General features: G+C 29.1%; 1 protein-coding gene across 1 annotated transcript in view; it reads right to left on the bottom strand.

Annotated features, from left to right (window-relative positions):
• Positions 1-757: 757 nt before the first annotated feature.
• LOC103572835 (NAD-dependent protein deacetylase Sir2B) overlaps positions 758-15292 on the bottom strand; it is a 33441-nt gene continuing 18906 nt past the window's right edge. Inside the window, exons 2-4 of the mRNA XM_053741767.1 lie at positions 6817-7109; positions 4143-4403; positions 758-3410 (exon numbers count right to left, since the gene is read on the bottom strand). Coding sequence (XP_053597742.1) covers positions 2688-3410; positions 4143-4403; positions 6817-7109 — 1277 coding nt within the window. The 3' untranslated portion in view covers positions 758-2687. The remainder of the gene's footprint in view (positions 3411-4142; positions 4404-6816; positions 7110-15292) is intronic.

Genomic DNA, 15292 nt, shown 5'->3' with positions numbered 1-15292 from the left:
ATTGAAGTCCAAGAGAATCTGCGAGAACCTATTCGAGTATATACGAAATATCGAAATCCATGAAAATCCATTAGAGCATTGAAATTCAGAGACATTCTTAAAAATCCAGGAGAATACCATAGAAAATCATAAAAGTTCATAGAAATTCATGAAAATTCATAGAAATTCATTGAAATTAAATATGGAATCCATAAAAGCTTATAGGAATCGGATACGAAATTCAAATAAATCCATAAGAATCCATGAAGACCAATAGAAATATGAATTCAATTCAATATTGAGAATTTATCGGATCATATAACTCCGTAAAAATTTATGAGAATCTATCGAAGCCATAGAAATATCTTCCATAAGACAAAGTCTTCAGGAATCCCAACGAATATTTTTCTTTTGATTTTTATCCTGTTCAGTCATCATGGATTCCAATAAAAATCCATCTATTCTTTTGAGAATCTGAGTGGATTTAAATGAAGATTCCGATGGGAACCCGTCCAAAAGCGCCATCAACACCCATAAGAATTCTTAAATAGACTCTTTAGATAATGTACTCGCTCCCCTCCTCCCTTTCCCATGAAAATATACATATATACATATATGCGAAAAATCTATTCAATCTGACATTTATTGTTTTGCGCATACATATTTACATATATAACAATTTATGTTGACTTACACGTCGACATAAATAATAACATAAATGTTGCAACATTTAAGTAAGGATTTATGAGAAATTTATTCCACACATTCTTTTTTTTTTTTTTTTTTTTTTGGCGCCCATTCAAAATATTTAGGCATATGTGTCATCTATTTGTCACATTTCTACATTCCGATGCAGGGAACTGTCGAAAAATTTTATGCGTTCCTATAATGTCCCGACTGAATTCTCATAAATCCCATTAGAATTCCAAGGGAAATTCAAAGTTATCAACACAAGATTTTTTTTTCATTAATTTCAATAGAGTCTAAGAGATTTCCACAAGAATTCCTATCCGGAGATGGACATAGAAGATTATTCCAACGAATTCCTATCGATTCTCATACTTTCGCCCACTACTCTACACTGTAAAAAATGATTCCGAACGTCAAACCAGATTCGTTTGGCTCAAGTACTCCGTGCGTTTCGATACAGCCAAGAGCGTCAAGCGATTGAATCTGCTGACCTCTACGTTTGACAGTATTTTACTCCAAGTGAGTTTCTTAAAGGAAGATACCGAGTCGTTTGAACTAATTCTGTAACTCAATAACTTTTTTCATTAATGAAAAAAAATAGAAATTAGCTAAAGTCATTGATGCTGTTGATGCAATGATGATTTTTGTTTCATATAAAATAATTAAAAATTTCACTCACAGTAAATTGTGAGGTGATTGAAGGTATTAATTTTCAGTTGTCAAAATTTTATTAAAGCAAATGAATCTTAGTGTTGAAAGTAATATTTTTTTAGGTTCATAGAGACTGTCCTTGCAATTGATTCAATAAATGATCATTTCAAATTGCTGTATTTCATAGATCCAAAAAAAACAGTAATCCGAATCAAATGAGTATTGCCTTGGATTATTTCATTAATAATTAATTCAAAAAAATTTTTTTTTCTTATGTATTTTTTCATTTTTGATTCGATTTGATTATTATTATTGTTATCATTTCTTTTTTTTTTTTCATCAAGTGTTAGGACAGTTACATTATATTATAATATTATATATATATTACACTTTACAAATAATCCTAACATACAGAAGTTTTTAGTGAACAATTGAATATTCGTATTATTGGTATCCGGAGAATTCGAACCCAACACTCAACGCGCAAGAATCAGTCGCTTTACCGCTACGCCACAGAACCAGTAGGAAAGTTTTAGTTAAATTTTACTTCTAATATTTTGTTTTTATATTGAATGGATACAAACAAAATCGATTGCTTATGCATTAATTAAAAAGAGATAAATATGTGACTCTTTTTAAAAATAATTTTTTTTATCGAATCGATAATATAAGGACTTTTATTCAAATATGGTTCATTATTTTGTTACGAATATATTTATATTCTTGTCAAATATTTTTCAGTTTTAATAGGAGTGCGTGAAATTATTCCTACAACCTCATTGGATTCTCTCCCCAAGAAACTCATCGGTTGACACACGTTCGGTATTATTGGAAACTACTATTGTTTCATTGAAATATGTAGAGTTTTCAAACCAAACGTTTCAAGAGTTTAAGTTAAATTTATCAAAATTGAAAAATTTGCTTCGAAAAGATTTTATTTTTAAACTAAGTACACCCAAAATTTAATCAAAATATATTTCACTATTTACTCAAATGTTATTTTATTTACGGTCAAAGTTAAAAACTTTAATATAAACGCTTAAGCGATTTCTCATAATCAGGTAGAGCTTTTAATTTAATAAAAATGATTTTCTTGAGACAAACTAGTTTTCGTTGGTTCAAACGAATTTGGTTCCACTGAAGAGGAAATTTGTCAAATTCTTAGAGAATTTGATGTCAGCATCTTATTTTTTACAGTGTAGAAATTTATAAAAGTTCTATATGAATCTTGTTAATAATGTAGTTAAAAAAAAAAGAAATTAGACATAATTTAATAAATTCTATAGAAAAAAAAAAAAAAAAAAAAAAAAATTGATGACAATGAAATAAATAATTTATGAATAATTTGCGATCCTATTTATAGAACGTTATTGTCTATTTTTTTTTCTCCTATTCTTAGCCATTCGTCGTCTGACGCCTCGTCTACGTGAATGAATAACTTCGCCATTACCACCTACGATAATTTCATTATTTCTAACCACAACACCTTCATTATGATTAGATCTATTACTATTATTATTATTATTATTATTATTATTATTATTATTATTATTATTATTATTATTATTATTATTATTATTATTATTATTATTATTATTGTTTTTATTACTATGATTTTTATTACTATTATTTTTATTACTATTACTATTATTATTATTATTATTATTATTATTATTATTATTATTATTATTATTATTATTATTATAATTGTTAATATTAGTATTGTTATTATTATTATCAATATTATGATTATTATTATTTTCATTTTTTTTCTTTTTAACTTGAGCTAATCTTTTAGGCTTTAATCGTTTCGTTTTTTTCGGATTTTTTTGTTTTGCTCGATATAAAAGCGGTTTCATGGCATCCGGATCACAAGTACCAGGACCAATAGCTGTCGCATTACGAAGCGCCCGTGTCCAATCATTGAGAAATGCTTGGTAAAGTCGTAGGACACCCCAGTCTTGTATGAGCATAAGAGTGAGATCACCTTCTGTGGCCCAATCAGAATCTGATGTGACTATTTCTGTTTTATGAATTTCTGGTAATTGTAATCCTAAATTTAAAATTGCTGTTTCCACTTCACACAGCATCTGAAAATAACAAATTTTCGAATCTTAGTTATCTACTATTATTACGATTAAAGAAGATCGTACTGAGTAAAACATTAAAATACCAATGAAAGTAAAACATTTTTATAATTCTACATTATAGAAGTAATTTTAAAGAAGACTTTTTTTTTATCAACGATTATCTACAGTCTTTAAAAAAAGAGTAAAGTTTATCACTCAAAATGGTAAAATCGTTTTGAAGTTTCTACCAAAAAAAAAATTATTTCTTAAACTTTTTAAATAAGTGTTCTGAAACACTTAGCTATGACCAGTGCTGCCAGATCGTGGGATATTTATACCCCTTCTTGTGGTGAAATAGCATGGGGTGTAATGCCAGGAGGGGGTAAAAATATCCCACGATCTGGCCGCACTGGCTATGACTTGGATGTTAATATTCAATATATGTTAATTTTAACACAGAATTTAAAAGTTTTTTTCATTTTTTCTTATACAAACACTACTTGTATCCATTGAGAAAAAAACATTGAATTCAAGTAATTATTGTTCTTGTTTCCATAAATACTCAAAATAAGTAATTATTTTCTAAAATAAAATTGTTATTTACTATTTCAAGTAAACCATTGCATACAAATTGTTATGAAAGACTTCTAAGGTTTAAATCGATCCTTAATATTATTTTTTTTTTTTTTGAAAATATTTGGAGCAAAATTTTTTAACAGGCGTCCCTAAGAAATATATTAAAATAAAGCTTACTCGATGAACTTCATTTTGCATTTGATTAATGATTTCATTCCTTTTATTCATTGTATACTCGACATTGATATTTGATTTGAGACGAAAATTCTTCAACAAATGAAATGTTATGGCAAATCGTTGAAGCGCGTCGTGAAGTTGTGGCAATCCACGTTCAGCTTTTTTACTCTTTTCTTTGCACCAAAGTTCATTGTAATACCATTCAAGCTGATTCTTTGGCAACCAGCTCATGTGATATTGTCCCTTCAATACTTTATAAACCTGTAAAAAAAAAACTGATAATATTTTTCCATAAAAAAAAAAAAATAATAATAATAATAATAATAACAAAAACGGAAATCCAAAGAGATTCAATTGTTTCAGCTGACAGGAATATTGTGGGAAGTAGTGGAATACTACCTACTAACCAACCTACGAAGTACGAAGCGTCTTCTATACCCAACTATCATATTATTTCATTTACTTTACCAAAGCTATGGTTTATTATCATTATTAATATTTTTTTTTTCTATATTGAAAGACAGCAGAAAAACTCAGTTTTCTAAAACCATCAGGTGTGGCGCTAATCTTGACAATAAAATAATAAATGGTAATGGATATACGTGGAAAATTATGAAGCAAAGCAGAAAAAAAACTGTATTATTATACAACTATAACTGCTTACGATAATAATGTTTTTAAAATATAAATGATAGACATAACAATCTCGACTGTCATTATATGAATATAAATTATTATAACAAACTTATTTTACTATCTCATTCAAGAGTATACTTTCAAATCTTTTTGTAAATAAAAAAAATTCCCATAACAATTATTGGATCATGTCAAGAATATTTAAGGAATTGAAGTAGATTATAATTATTTTAATTTATTTCTCATTGAAAAATCTAAATGATTTAATTACATTAATTCCTAAATTACACACGTCTGTTGAATGATACATGTGTTAAAAAGTGACATTTTTACCGCTGCGTGAAAAAATGGCAAATATTCTGAGTTTTCAAAATTTTTCTTTGAAAAAATTTTAGAACATATTTCGTACCAAAAGAAAGGAGCATTGATTTTAATCACTATGGATTTTCAGATTTTTATTAAAAAACATGAAGAAAACAAATTAGGGTCTTACATCAAAACTAGATTTTTAAATATTTTTGTTTTTGAACGTAGGTTTCTTAAGAAAGAATCTTAGTCTAAAAGGTGAATCGTAAATTTTTTGAGAAAATGAGTTTAATGTCGCAGTCGACAGTAAATAGCTCGACTACCTGACTGGAATTTTTTCTTGATATGCCTGAAGTACCATAAGGACCTTGTCAGGTTAATATATATTGTTTGCCTTATTACGGCAAACCGGACCAGTTCCTTGCTAGGGCCTCATCAGGAAATTTTTATTAAAAAAAAAAGTCATTTGCCATCAGGTCAACCTGATGAGTTCATGCTTTATATATGTGAATATAATATTTACACTTACAAGATCTCATATGTACGTCAGCACAGTGGATAGCATCAAGGACTTTGAATCAGAAGGACGCAGGTTCCAGCCCAGCACTCATCGGGATTTTTTCATCAATTAAAAATATGTTTACTTCCTCTAATAAATGCTCTTAATACAATAGATAACATTCCCGATCGAATTAAAATTCTCTTTTTTTTTCGCAATTTAATATTTTTTTTAAATAATTACTAATAAGGCAACCGTGATAAGGATTTGATGAGAATATCCTGGTAAGGACCTAAGAAGGTAATCTTGATAAGAGTATCCTGGTAAAGGCCTGATGAGGTAATCCTGATAAGGATTCGATGAGGATATCGTTGTGAAGACCTGATAAGGCAATCCTGATAAGGACCTTATAGATCTTAAACGTTACATCCATGTCAGTTTCTCGGGAACTTATTTGAAATAAAGTTAACCTGACAAGAACCCTGTCAGGTCCTTATGAAAAATTTTAGTCAGATAGTCCTATTCCCAGCGGGAAAATTATAAGAAACTGATAGAAAATGGTTTGGGATCAAAATGGCACCCGGTGTCATTTAAGTAAAAATTCTTAATTACTGTTTCTAGATAGTGGTGGGACAAATATCATCAACAGAAACTGCGGATATTTTCGAATTTATATTAAAAAAAAAAGTATTCAAATTGTTTCATCAACAATTTGAAAAAGCTAAATCTGAAATAAAGTGGACCATTAATAAAGAAAAAAAACAGTTGTTCGCTTGAATTTATGGTACTACGTCAATGTATTATTGTCTATAAAAACTTCTCAGGATCATCGTGCCCTTACTTTTTTATCACCCGTAACCTCGAAATTAAAAAAAAAAAAGTATATACAACTAGAACTCAAATTTGATATTGTTTAAAGCTGTCATGAAATATTAATTTATCACCTAAAATTAAGTGAAATTGGCTGAAAACATTTAAACTCTTAAATTTTCTAGCAGATCCATTTTTGTCTCACATTCGGATTTTTTATGAATAACTGGGTCAAAGTGATATTGAACACTCATCTGGAGAAAAAAAAACCAGAACTAGAAATAATAACTCATACTATCGAAATATTTTGCTTATAAGATCTCCCCCTCATTATTGTCCATTTTGACCAATTTATCATACGGTTACAATCCATGGAAAGAAACTGAAATCTTTAAAGAAATAAACAGTCAATACTTTAATTACCTTTGAATAAATTTCGTGTACGACTTTGAGGTCTTTCCGAAAATGATTTTGAGCAACACGCAGCTGTATTCGTACTTTCTTTAATGCCCGATGAACACTATGTCTTTGTGGTGGCCGTTTTAAAGATGCAGCCAGTGGTGTACCGCAAGGTTGCTCCCACGTTTCCATAATATTAATACTAGGATCGGAAATAATCCCGAGATTGTAAGACGGTGCCGCAGTGACTGCTGTAGTAAAACTTGAGCTCAGAAAAAATGCAAGACTCGTTAGTGTGGCTGTTTGTGCAAGCGAATCTATAAATTAATAAATTAAATCCATTAATTATTTACATTAATTACTGTATTTATTTTCATAAATATTTAAATAACATATACAAACAGAGAAAGCAACTGATTATATTTATTGATGATGATAATTTTTCATAAGTATTTAAATAGACTCTTCCGACTTTCACACCCAAGTACAACAACAAATGGACAGGTTACATATCGTGCAAAGTTCTGAGCGCACCCACGCATTAAGCAGCAACACTTACCACCACATTTTATCGTATAGTATAGTGTTCAATGTGCTGGCCCGCCAACGCAGTAGGAAATAGGTTGCAAATCGAAGAATCACGATTTATTGTACAATTAAATTTCTCACAAACGTGATTTCTTCCTCTCATCGTTTCTTATTTCTTCAGTATTTTATTTTATTTTATCATTTTTTCTTTCTTATTATATAAATTTACTTATAACATCATTATACTTATATACTCTAATTTTATTTTTTATCAATAACTTATCGCTTCCTTTTAATGGACAAGTATACACTGCGGAAATAATAAATTTGTTTGTCAATTTATTTGAATTTAATGTGGGTGTAAGTAAGACTAATAACAATAATTAATATCTTCTTCAGTTAATTTGTTGGTTATAAATTATAATGATCAAGCAGAGGGCAGGTTACGATGAGGTAGACGAAAGCTCGGAAAAGTAAATTCTCTTATGCTTTCAATTATATTTAATATTTTAAATTATTTTTTAACATAAAGTGAAACTTACGATTAGTTTTGGGAATTATTTTAGAAGAAAATCAGTAGGAGTAATAGAGAGGAAGGGGAGAGTATAGCAAGCCGGTTAAAGAACTTTCCAGTTTTTTGAAGGAATTATTTAAATAATTTATCAATGATTGTGGATATAGATGAATAACAATAATCATGGTCGATTTGCTAATTTTTTGATATTTTTTTATTTAATGTATGTACTTTGCTGATGATCGATATAGAGTAGAGTGTGGAAAAGTTAGGCACCGTGATTAAGAAAAATTTTTTTTGTTTTTTGTAGATTTTGATATAAAGTCTCTAGAAGAAGTAGGGGGTAAGTTGGCTACACTGAGTAGTGTGACCATTATAGAAATTGGATCAAAAAAATTTTTCTGTGCTTACTATAAAAATAAAAGAAGTATAATAATAATAATAAAGAAGTAATAAGCGTTTGAAGAAATGTTACACCTCTCATTACACTATGACACAATTTAAAAAAATGTAGGGGAGGGTAGAAAATGTAGGGCGAAATCAGACATTACTTTTTAACAACAAAAAATCACTTCATTGTAAATATTTATCTGTAGTTTCAGGAAAAAACGTAGGAAGAGTTGGTTACCGGAAATAGTGCAACCATTTTAAAATCTTAACTGAAAAATTTGTTCAAGTTATTTTATGATGAATATGCAATAAAGCTGAATTCAGGGTAAAATGACCCTTAAGAGAAAATTTTTTTGTGTTTAAAACTATTATCTCATTTTAGCCTACTCAACCCTTTTTTTCAATGTAATTAACTAATTAACTAAGCAAAGATATTGAAGAAAGTATATTTTCATATGTATATGAAAATATATTTATATAGAAACGAGTATGTATGAATATATATGAAAATATATTTCTATAAAAACGAGTAATTTTTTTTCTCAGTCGTTTTTTTATTTTTTCTACTTATTGTTGTTATGATTGGCTCAACAGAGCATGCCTTCTAATGTGTTAGATATAGTATTTGGAGTTAGTTATAAAATAAATTGTAGGTCATCCGACTCTAAGACTAATAATTGTAATTACAGTTATGTTTACATGTATGGTAAATCTGACTGTTCAGAAAGCATGAGTCACTTCAATATTGTATCATATTTTATTACACTGCGAAAAATAATTTTAAGTAACAAGTAAAAGTTACTTGATTTAAGCAAATATGTTACTGTTACAGTGGCAATGACATATTTTTTTAATCAAGTAGATTATCATTTCTGCTTAAATAATTTTACTTGAATTAAATAAATATGCATTTGATGTAACAGGTGATTTCTCAATTTAAAAACTCGCTCATTAAGAAAATGATTTTAAATTTACGAGTCATTTTTTTCTGTGAAAATATTTTTTCTATTTATTTTAGATTATTAGTGAATCGAGAACAAACTTCGCATGCTTTATAGTAGAATCCAATCGAGATCTAGCTACAAAGACAATATTTATTGTCTTGACGCAATGTTCTAAGGGTTTAGGATTTAACCAGTTTTTAAGTGAATAGTTGAAAAAATGTCATATATATGGTTTATTAACGTAACAAAGCTAACTGGTCATCAGGTACTTTCAAGTGCTCGCCCCTTTATGCACGCATTACAAACATCCTTATCATCTCGCCAAATAGTACCAATATGTATTATATATTAATATGATGGATTGTTGTAACGACCATTTAACATATAGTATCTTTGAGTAAATATATTGTAGTAGTCATAAAAGCTGATAACCTAAACGCAAGATTCAAAGTTTACTTTGTATTTATATTCATTTGCTTAAAAGTAAGAAATACTTCTCAGCCGATTACAATCAGAATCGTTAATGTAACAATACCTCTATAACGATCCAATAGATAGTACAGGTAATAAGAATTTTTTTTCCGTGTGTAACTCAGAGGAAAACGGTCATACAGCAATAACAAAAAAAGCAAATTATAGCTTCAAGCTTATTGTTATCAGATCTGGACATCAAATTTTTTATCATGGACGAATCCAGAGTAATCCTAAGAAAACCACCGCAAAAAAAAAATTCCCAAATTTTTGCTCATCTTAAAAAATATCTATGGGCTTCAATAAATTTTTTGATAATCTCAGCTTTAAACTCTTTTAGGTAATCTAATGCCAATCAATTTATAGCCCTCAAAAAGTCTCTGTGACGATTTGGAGCGGAGTTATCATTGATCAAAGCAAAAAAGTCTATTTTGGTTTTGACAATCAATAATTTGGGACATACGGGTCGTACGGAAAATGAAAGTAGGGTTTTGAAAACTATAAAACATCCTCTATAAAATATAAATAGTGGCTTTTGATGAAAAAATTTTTTCTGAAGCGACAATATTGTGATAATAATAATAAATATACATAAATAAAATAATCTATTAAAAAAGAGATAATGGTTGAATCTTGACGGGCCGTAAAAGTCACTGGTTGGCGTTGGGATGTCATGGATACTCCAGACAGATTAGCGGTCGCATGTATTCACATTTGCATTTTGTCTGATGCTCACAGGACTATTTCCGTGTAGTATATATAAGAAAGAGTAAATATCTCAAGGTATAAGCCCGCACCGATAAAACTGCGTCCAAGCATTTTAAAGCTATTTAGGGTTGCTGTTTGCTGCTGTATGCACACATTTGCTGCCGCTACTAACTCTGTTATTATTTATTCTTTCTTCGTTCACTTATATTCACGCATGATTCCACATTTGATCTCTTATGTATCCTATATTCACGTGCATTTTGAACTCTCATTTTATATTTCTCTAAATCATCGTATAATACACTATATAAATTTATAAACACCGAGAAGATCCATTGCTGCGTGTTCTTCGAGCAGCCACTGCTATAATAAATTAACCGAGACGTGCGCTGCCGTACACACTCGGTCTATTCCTGATAGATCCGTTCAACACTATATACATTCACAATTATATGATTGTGTGTTACATGTTTTAAAATCGTCCTGACCTCAGTAAAATAAATGGTAGCATCAATAGTTACTAAAAAAATTTAGTGTAGTAAGAAAGCATGGAAAATTGTCGACAAAATATATCCAATATGGATTCCTCTCTTAATCAATCATTTCTATGGATTTAATCTGGATTTTTATGAAAATCCATAATAGTCATATTAAAAACTCATTAGATAGCGAAATCCATAAGACAACATTAATTATTTTTCCATCTGACAAGAAACCTCTTTTAGTATTTCTATGAATTCTATGGATTGTCATGATACCCTTGTTAACCCTTACTACGGATCTGGTTCCATGCGTCTTCATCCCGGACAAAATATCCCTGACAAAATATCCCCAGACGAAATATCCCTATATCAAAATATCCCTAGACAAATTTCCCCCGTGACAAAATATCCTTATGATAAAATAGCACCGCGTGACAAAATATCTTACATATAAATATCTGTAACATAATATCATTGCTTGATAAAAAAAAAAAAAACTGCTTGTCATCGTGCTGTGCCCTTATTTTCACGGATTTCACTCAATATTTATTTCCAAGTCTGCTTTATCAGTCTATTTTTTTAGAAATTGCTTTTCCCGATTGCCAAGGATATTTTATCATGGGGATAATTTGTCTCAGAATACTTTATCTGAGGATATTTTGTGGGACATATTTTGTCCGAGGATAATAACGCCTGATACCACAAATATACCTTTGAAAAGTCGCACATTCCCTCCACGGGGTTATATAGACCCCAGGCAACATTGAAACTTCCTGGAACTGATGGCATGCATTTTTATGACTCAGAGAAGTCCCGAGTCAATATTCAATATAGAAAAAAAAAATGCACACACTCTAAAACCAAGTGTGTCAAAAGTGTGTTGTTTTAATAGACATTGAATGTGTTCCGTGTTTAAAGCCATAAGCAAAACTATAATTTATTGTAGTCACTTAAAACACGTTTCACAATGTACATTAAACACGTGTTTAATATCTATGGAGCATTTCACGCCAAATCGGACGGTTTTAAGAATTTTAATTTTTAATTTCTGTTATTTTTTTGATATTTTTTAGTATTCATCAAAAAACTCATCCTTCTAAATTTTGAAATTTTTTTGGTCATTGGTTTAAAAGATATGAAATTTTCAAAAAAACCGCTCTTTTCATGGTTTTTTGCTTATAACTTTTTGAAAAATATTTCAAATAAAAAAAGAATAAAAAAGTTTCATAATTCCATGTACTTTTAGAAAAAAAATACAAATAATTTTTTAGAAAAATTTTTCAGCGTTATTTTTGAGTTTTAAAACTTTAAAGTCGTTTTCTGAAAATCATGCATATTTTGATTTTCCTGAAAATTTGTATCAACAAATTACTATCTATTCCACAACTTTTCGGATGGTTCCGGTCGTGGGACCTCCACGGCTACTATTTTTTTTTCGATTATTGAAAATTAAAAAAAAATTTTTTTCGCTATAAATTATTGTCCGTACCGATTTTTCACACTGTGCACTTGCTTTTCTTACATATTAAAAATTGATTTCAATATTTTTTTATTCTTAGTAGGGATTTAAAAGCAGTAAGCAAAAGTTAATGCTATTTATGAGCAGTTATAATAAATGTCTTGATTTATTGAGAAGCAACTATTTTGAGGCAAAAGAAACATTAGATTTGCTATACAATTCAGGCAAGACCATTACAGGAGCTCAAAAATATCATATAGTTATTCGATAAAGCAACGGAGCTATATTAACTAAGGACTACTCTAGTTCATAAAGCAATCGTTAATGTAAAATTTTTAGAAGAACACGAAAATAATTAAAAACGTTTGGAATACAGTTTCGTAGCTTTTTCGAATAATAATATAATATTTTTGAGCTCCTGTCATGGTCTTAGCTGAATTACATAGGAAATCTAATGTTTCTTTTGCTTCGAAATAGTTGCTTCTCAATAAATCAAAACATTTATTATAACTGCTCATAAATAGCATTAACTTTTGCTTACTGCTTTTAAATCCCTACTAAGAATACAAAAATATCGAAATCAATTTTGAATATGTAAGAAAAACAAGTTTACAGTGTTAAAAAACGATACGGACAATAATTTATAGCGGAAAAAAAATTTTTTCAATTTTCAATAATCGAAAAAAAATAGTAGCCACGGAGGTCCCACGACTGGAACTACCTGAAAAGTTGTGGAATATATAGTAGCTTGTTGACAGAAATTTTCAGGAAAATCAAAATATGCATGATTTTCAGAAAACGACTTTAAAGTTTTAAAACTCAAAAATAACGTAGAAAAATTTTTCTAAAAAATTATTTGTATTTTTTTTTTCTGAAAGTACATGGAATAACGAAACTTTTTTATTCTCTGAGTTTTTTTATTTAAACAAATTTTCAACAAGTTATAAGCAAAAAACCATGAAAAGAGCGTTTTTTTTTTTTTTTGAAAATTTCATATCTATTGAACCAATGATAAAAAAAATCTCAAAATTTAGAAGGATGAGTTTTTTGATGAGTACTAAAAAATATAGAAAAATGACGGAAATTAAAAATTAAAATTCTTAAAACCGTCCGATTTGGCGTGGAATGCTCCCTATGTATTGCTTATGGCGTTTTAATGTTATTTGGCAAGTGTGTTAATTTTGACTACACACTTGGTTTTAGAGTGCATGGTTTTGAGGTGTAAAATTCATTTGGGGATCTGTGAAAAATTCGAAAAGTATACAAACAATGAAAAGCCAACTTTTTCATTCAAAAGTTAGTAACTTCGAATTCTGATTATTTTTAGCTCAAGTTGAGTTTTCATAATTTAGAAATAACACATATCAAGAAAATATTTTAACATCGTGTGGGAGGTTTATGACCGAAAAGCTAATGAATACTTTTTACTAAATTTCTCACAATTACCACAGACACTTCGGCTCAACGGCAAACGTTTGAGTGTATACCTAGAACCTGAAATTAGTGCTATGCGATTTTACAGATTCTAATTCAAACACGGTCTCATTCAAATTTTACTTTGAAGTTCATGCTCGGGTCTTTCAGATCACTAGTGAGTATAGTGCTGGCAGCAACTCGAATTGTATGTGGGGCTAGAATGGACTATGACGATAGCTATCCAGATCACTCCCTTCATGATTAGAGCATCACGATCCATTAGATCCTTTCAATCATAATATTTTTTTCTTCGTGTATTAGAAGACTACTGGACCTTATTACTTGTTGATAGTTCATTAGCATGTATTTTTATTATTTAAGTCACTATCAATACGTATTGCGGTGTAGTATAACCTATCTTGCCTTTCTTTCGCTTAAATTGATTAAATCTTTGAAATGGTAATTACATTCTATAATAATATGTATAAATAAATGATGTCATCAATTCTGACGCCACCTAAGGAATTCATATGCGCCAGTAGAACAACTTATGTTACAAGTATCTTTTACTTTACATTATACAGCGGGAGTGCGTTAGGTTTAATAGAATGAATATATCGGCAACGACACTACCATCATATAATCAGTGGAATGTATTTATAAGTACAAGCACAACCGTTAACTCGTTCAATGTCATACATAAGATGTAATGTATGGCTACATATTATATCCACGCTACAAGCTACTTTAAAAACTTTATAATACTATTATATACGCATAATCATGACTTCATGATGTAAATAAATACTTATGTAGTGTATACATAATCCAATTTACTCACGCATGTGTACACATTTTTTAACATTATATACTTCATCTTTGTTTTGTTGTTACACTATATCTCTTTATTTTTCAAATATTTTAGCTGATCAATTCTACAGTAAAAAAAATGATTATTTATTAAATTAAGAAGTAATTAAAATTGATTTCAATTCATCTTATACTGAATATATAAAATTAAAATAGAAGCGATCATCTCAATTACTTGACGAAAAAACAAGTTAAAATGGTTTTCTTCGAAACAATTTTCAGAAATCCTATAATCACAGAAGTAACTAATTTCTGGTCTTATTAGCAGAGCAGAGCATCAAACAAATTTTTTAATTCAAATCCTTGCAAATTATCAGGTCCTACAGGATTATATGTAACGTAATCTCGTCATAATGACACTATATGAAATAAAATATAGATAACATGAATATATATTAATGGAACTATGGTCTAAAACAAATTAATAAGTCTGAATAATTCGTAAGACTATAATTTTTTTTCCGAGGACATCATTTAAAAAACGTTGTAATTATTTTATGAATGTGTTCCCAAAATGACGTTCTTGGACGCTCACGTTTTTGGCGAAAATGTCTTTAATCTTGGATAATACTCTGCAAAGGCAATCAACAGTGACTTGCATTATATTAAAAAAAAAAAAAAATGGCTTTAAAATTCCATTTTTTGGACAATCAAAGTAAATAACTGAATTTCTATAATAGCATTATTTTAGTGTAACTGCACTCAGAGGAATGTTGAG

The sequence above is a fragment of the Microplitis demolitor genome, chromosome 9, assembly GCF_026212275.2.
Source record: "Microplitis demolitor isolate Queensland-Clemson2020A chromosome 9, iyMicDemo2.1a, whole genome shotgun sequence".
Lineage (NCBI taxonomy): Eukaryota > Metazoa > Arthropoda > Insecta > Hymenoptera > Braconidae > Microplitis > Microplitis demolitor.
The sequence above is the reverse complement of the archived record's forward strand: the minus strand, read 5'-3'. Positions and strand labels throughout refer to the sequence as shown.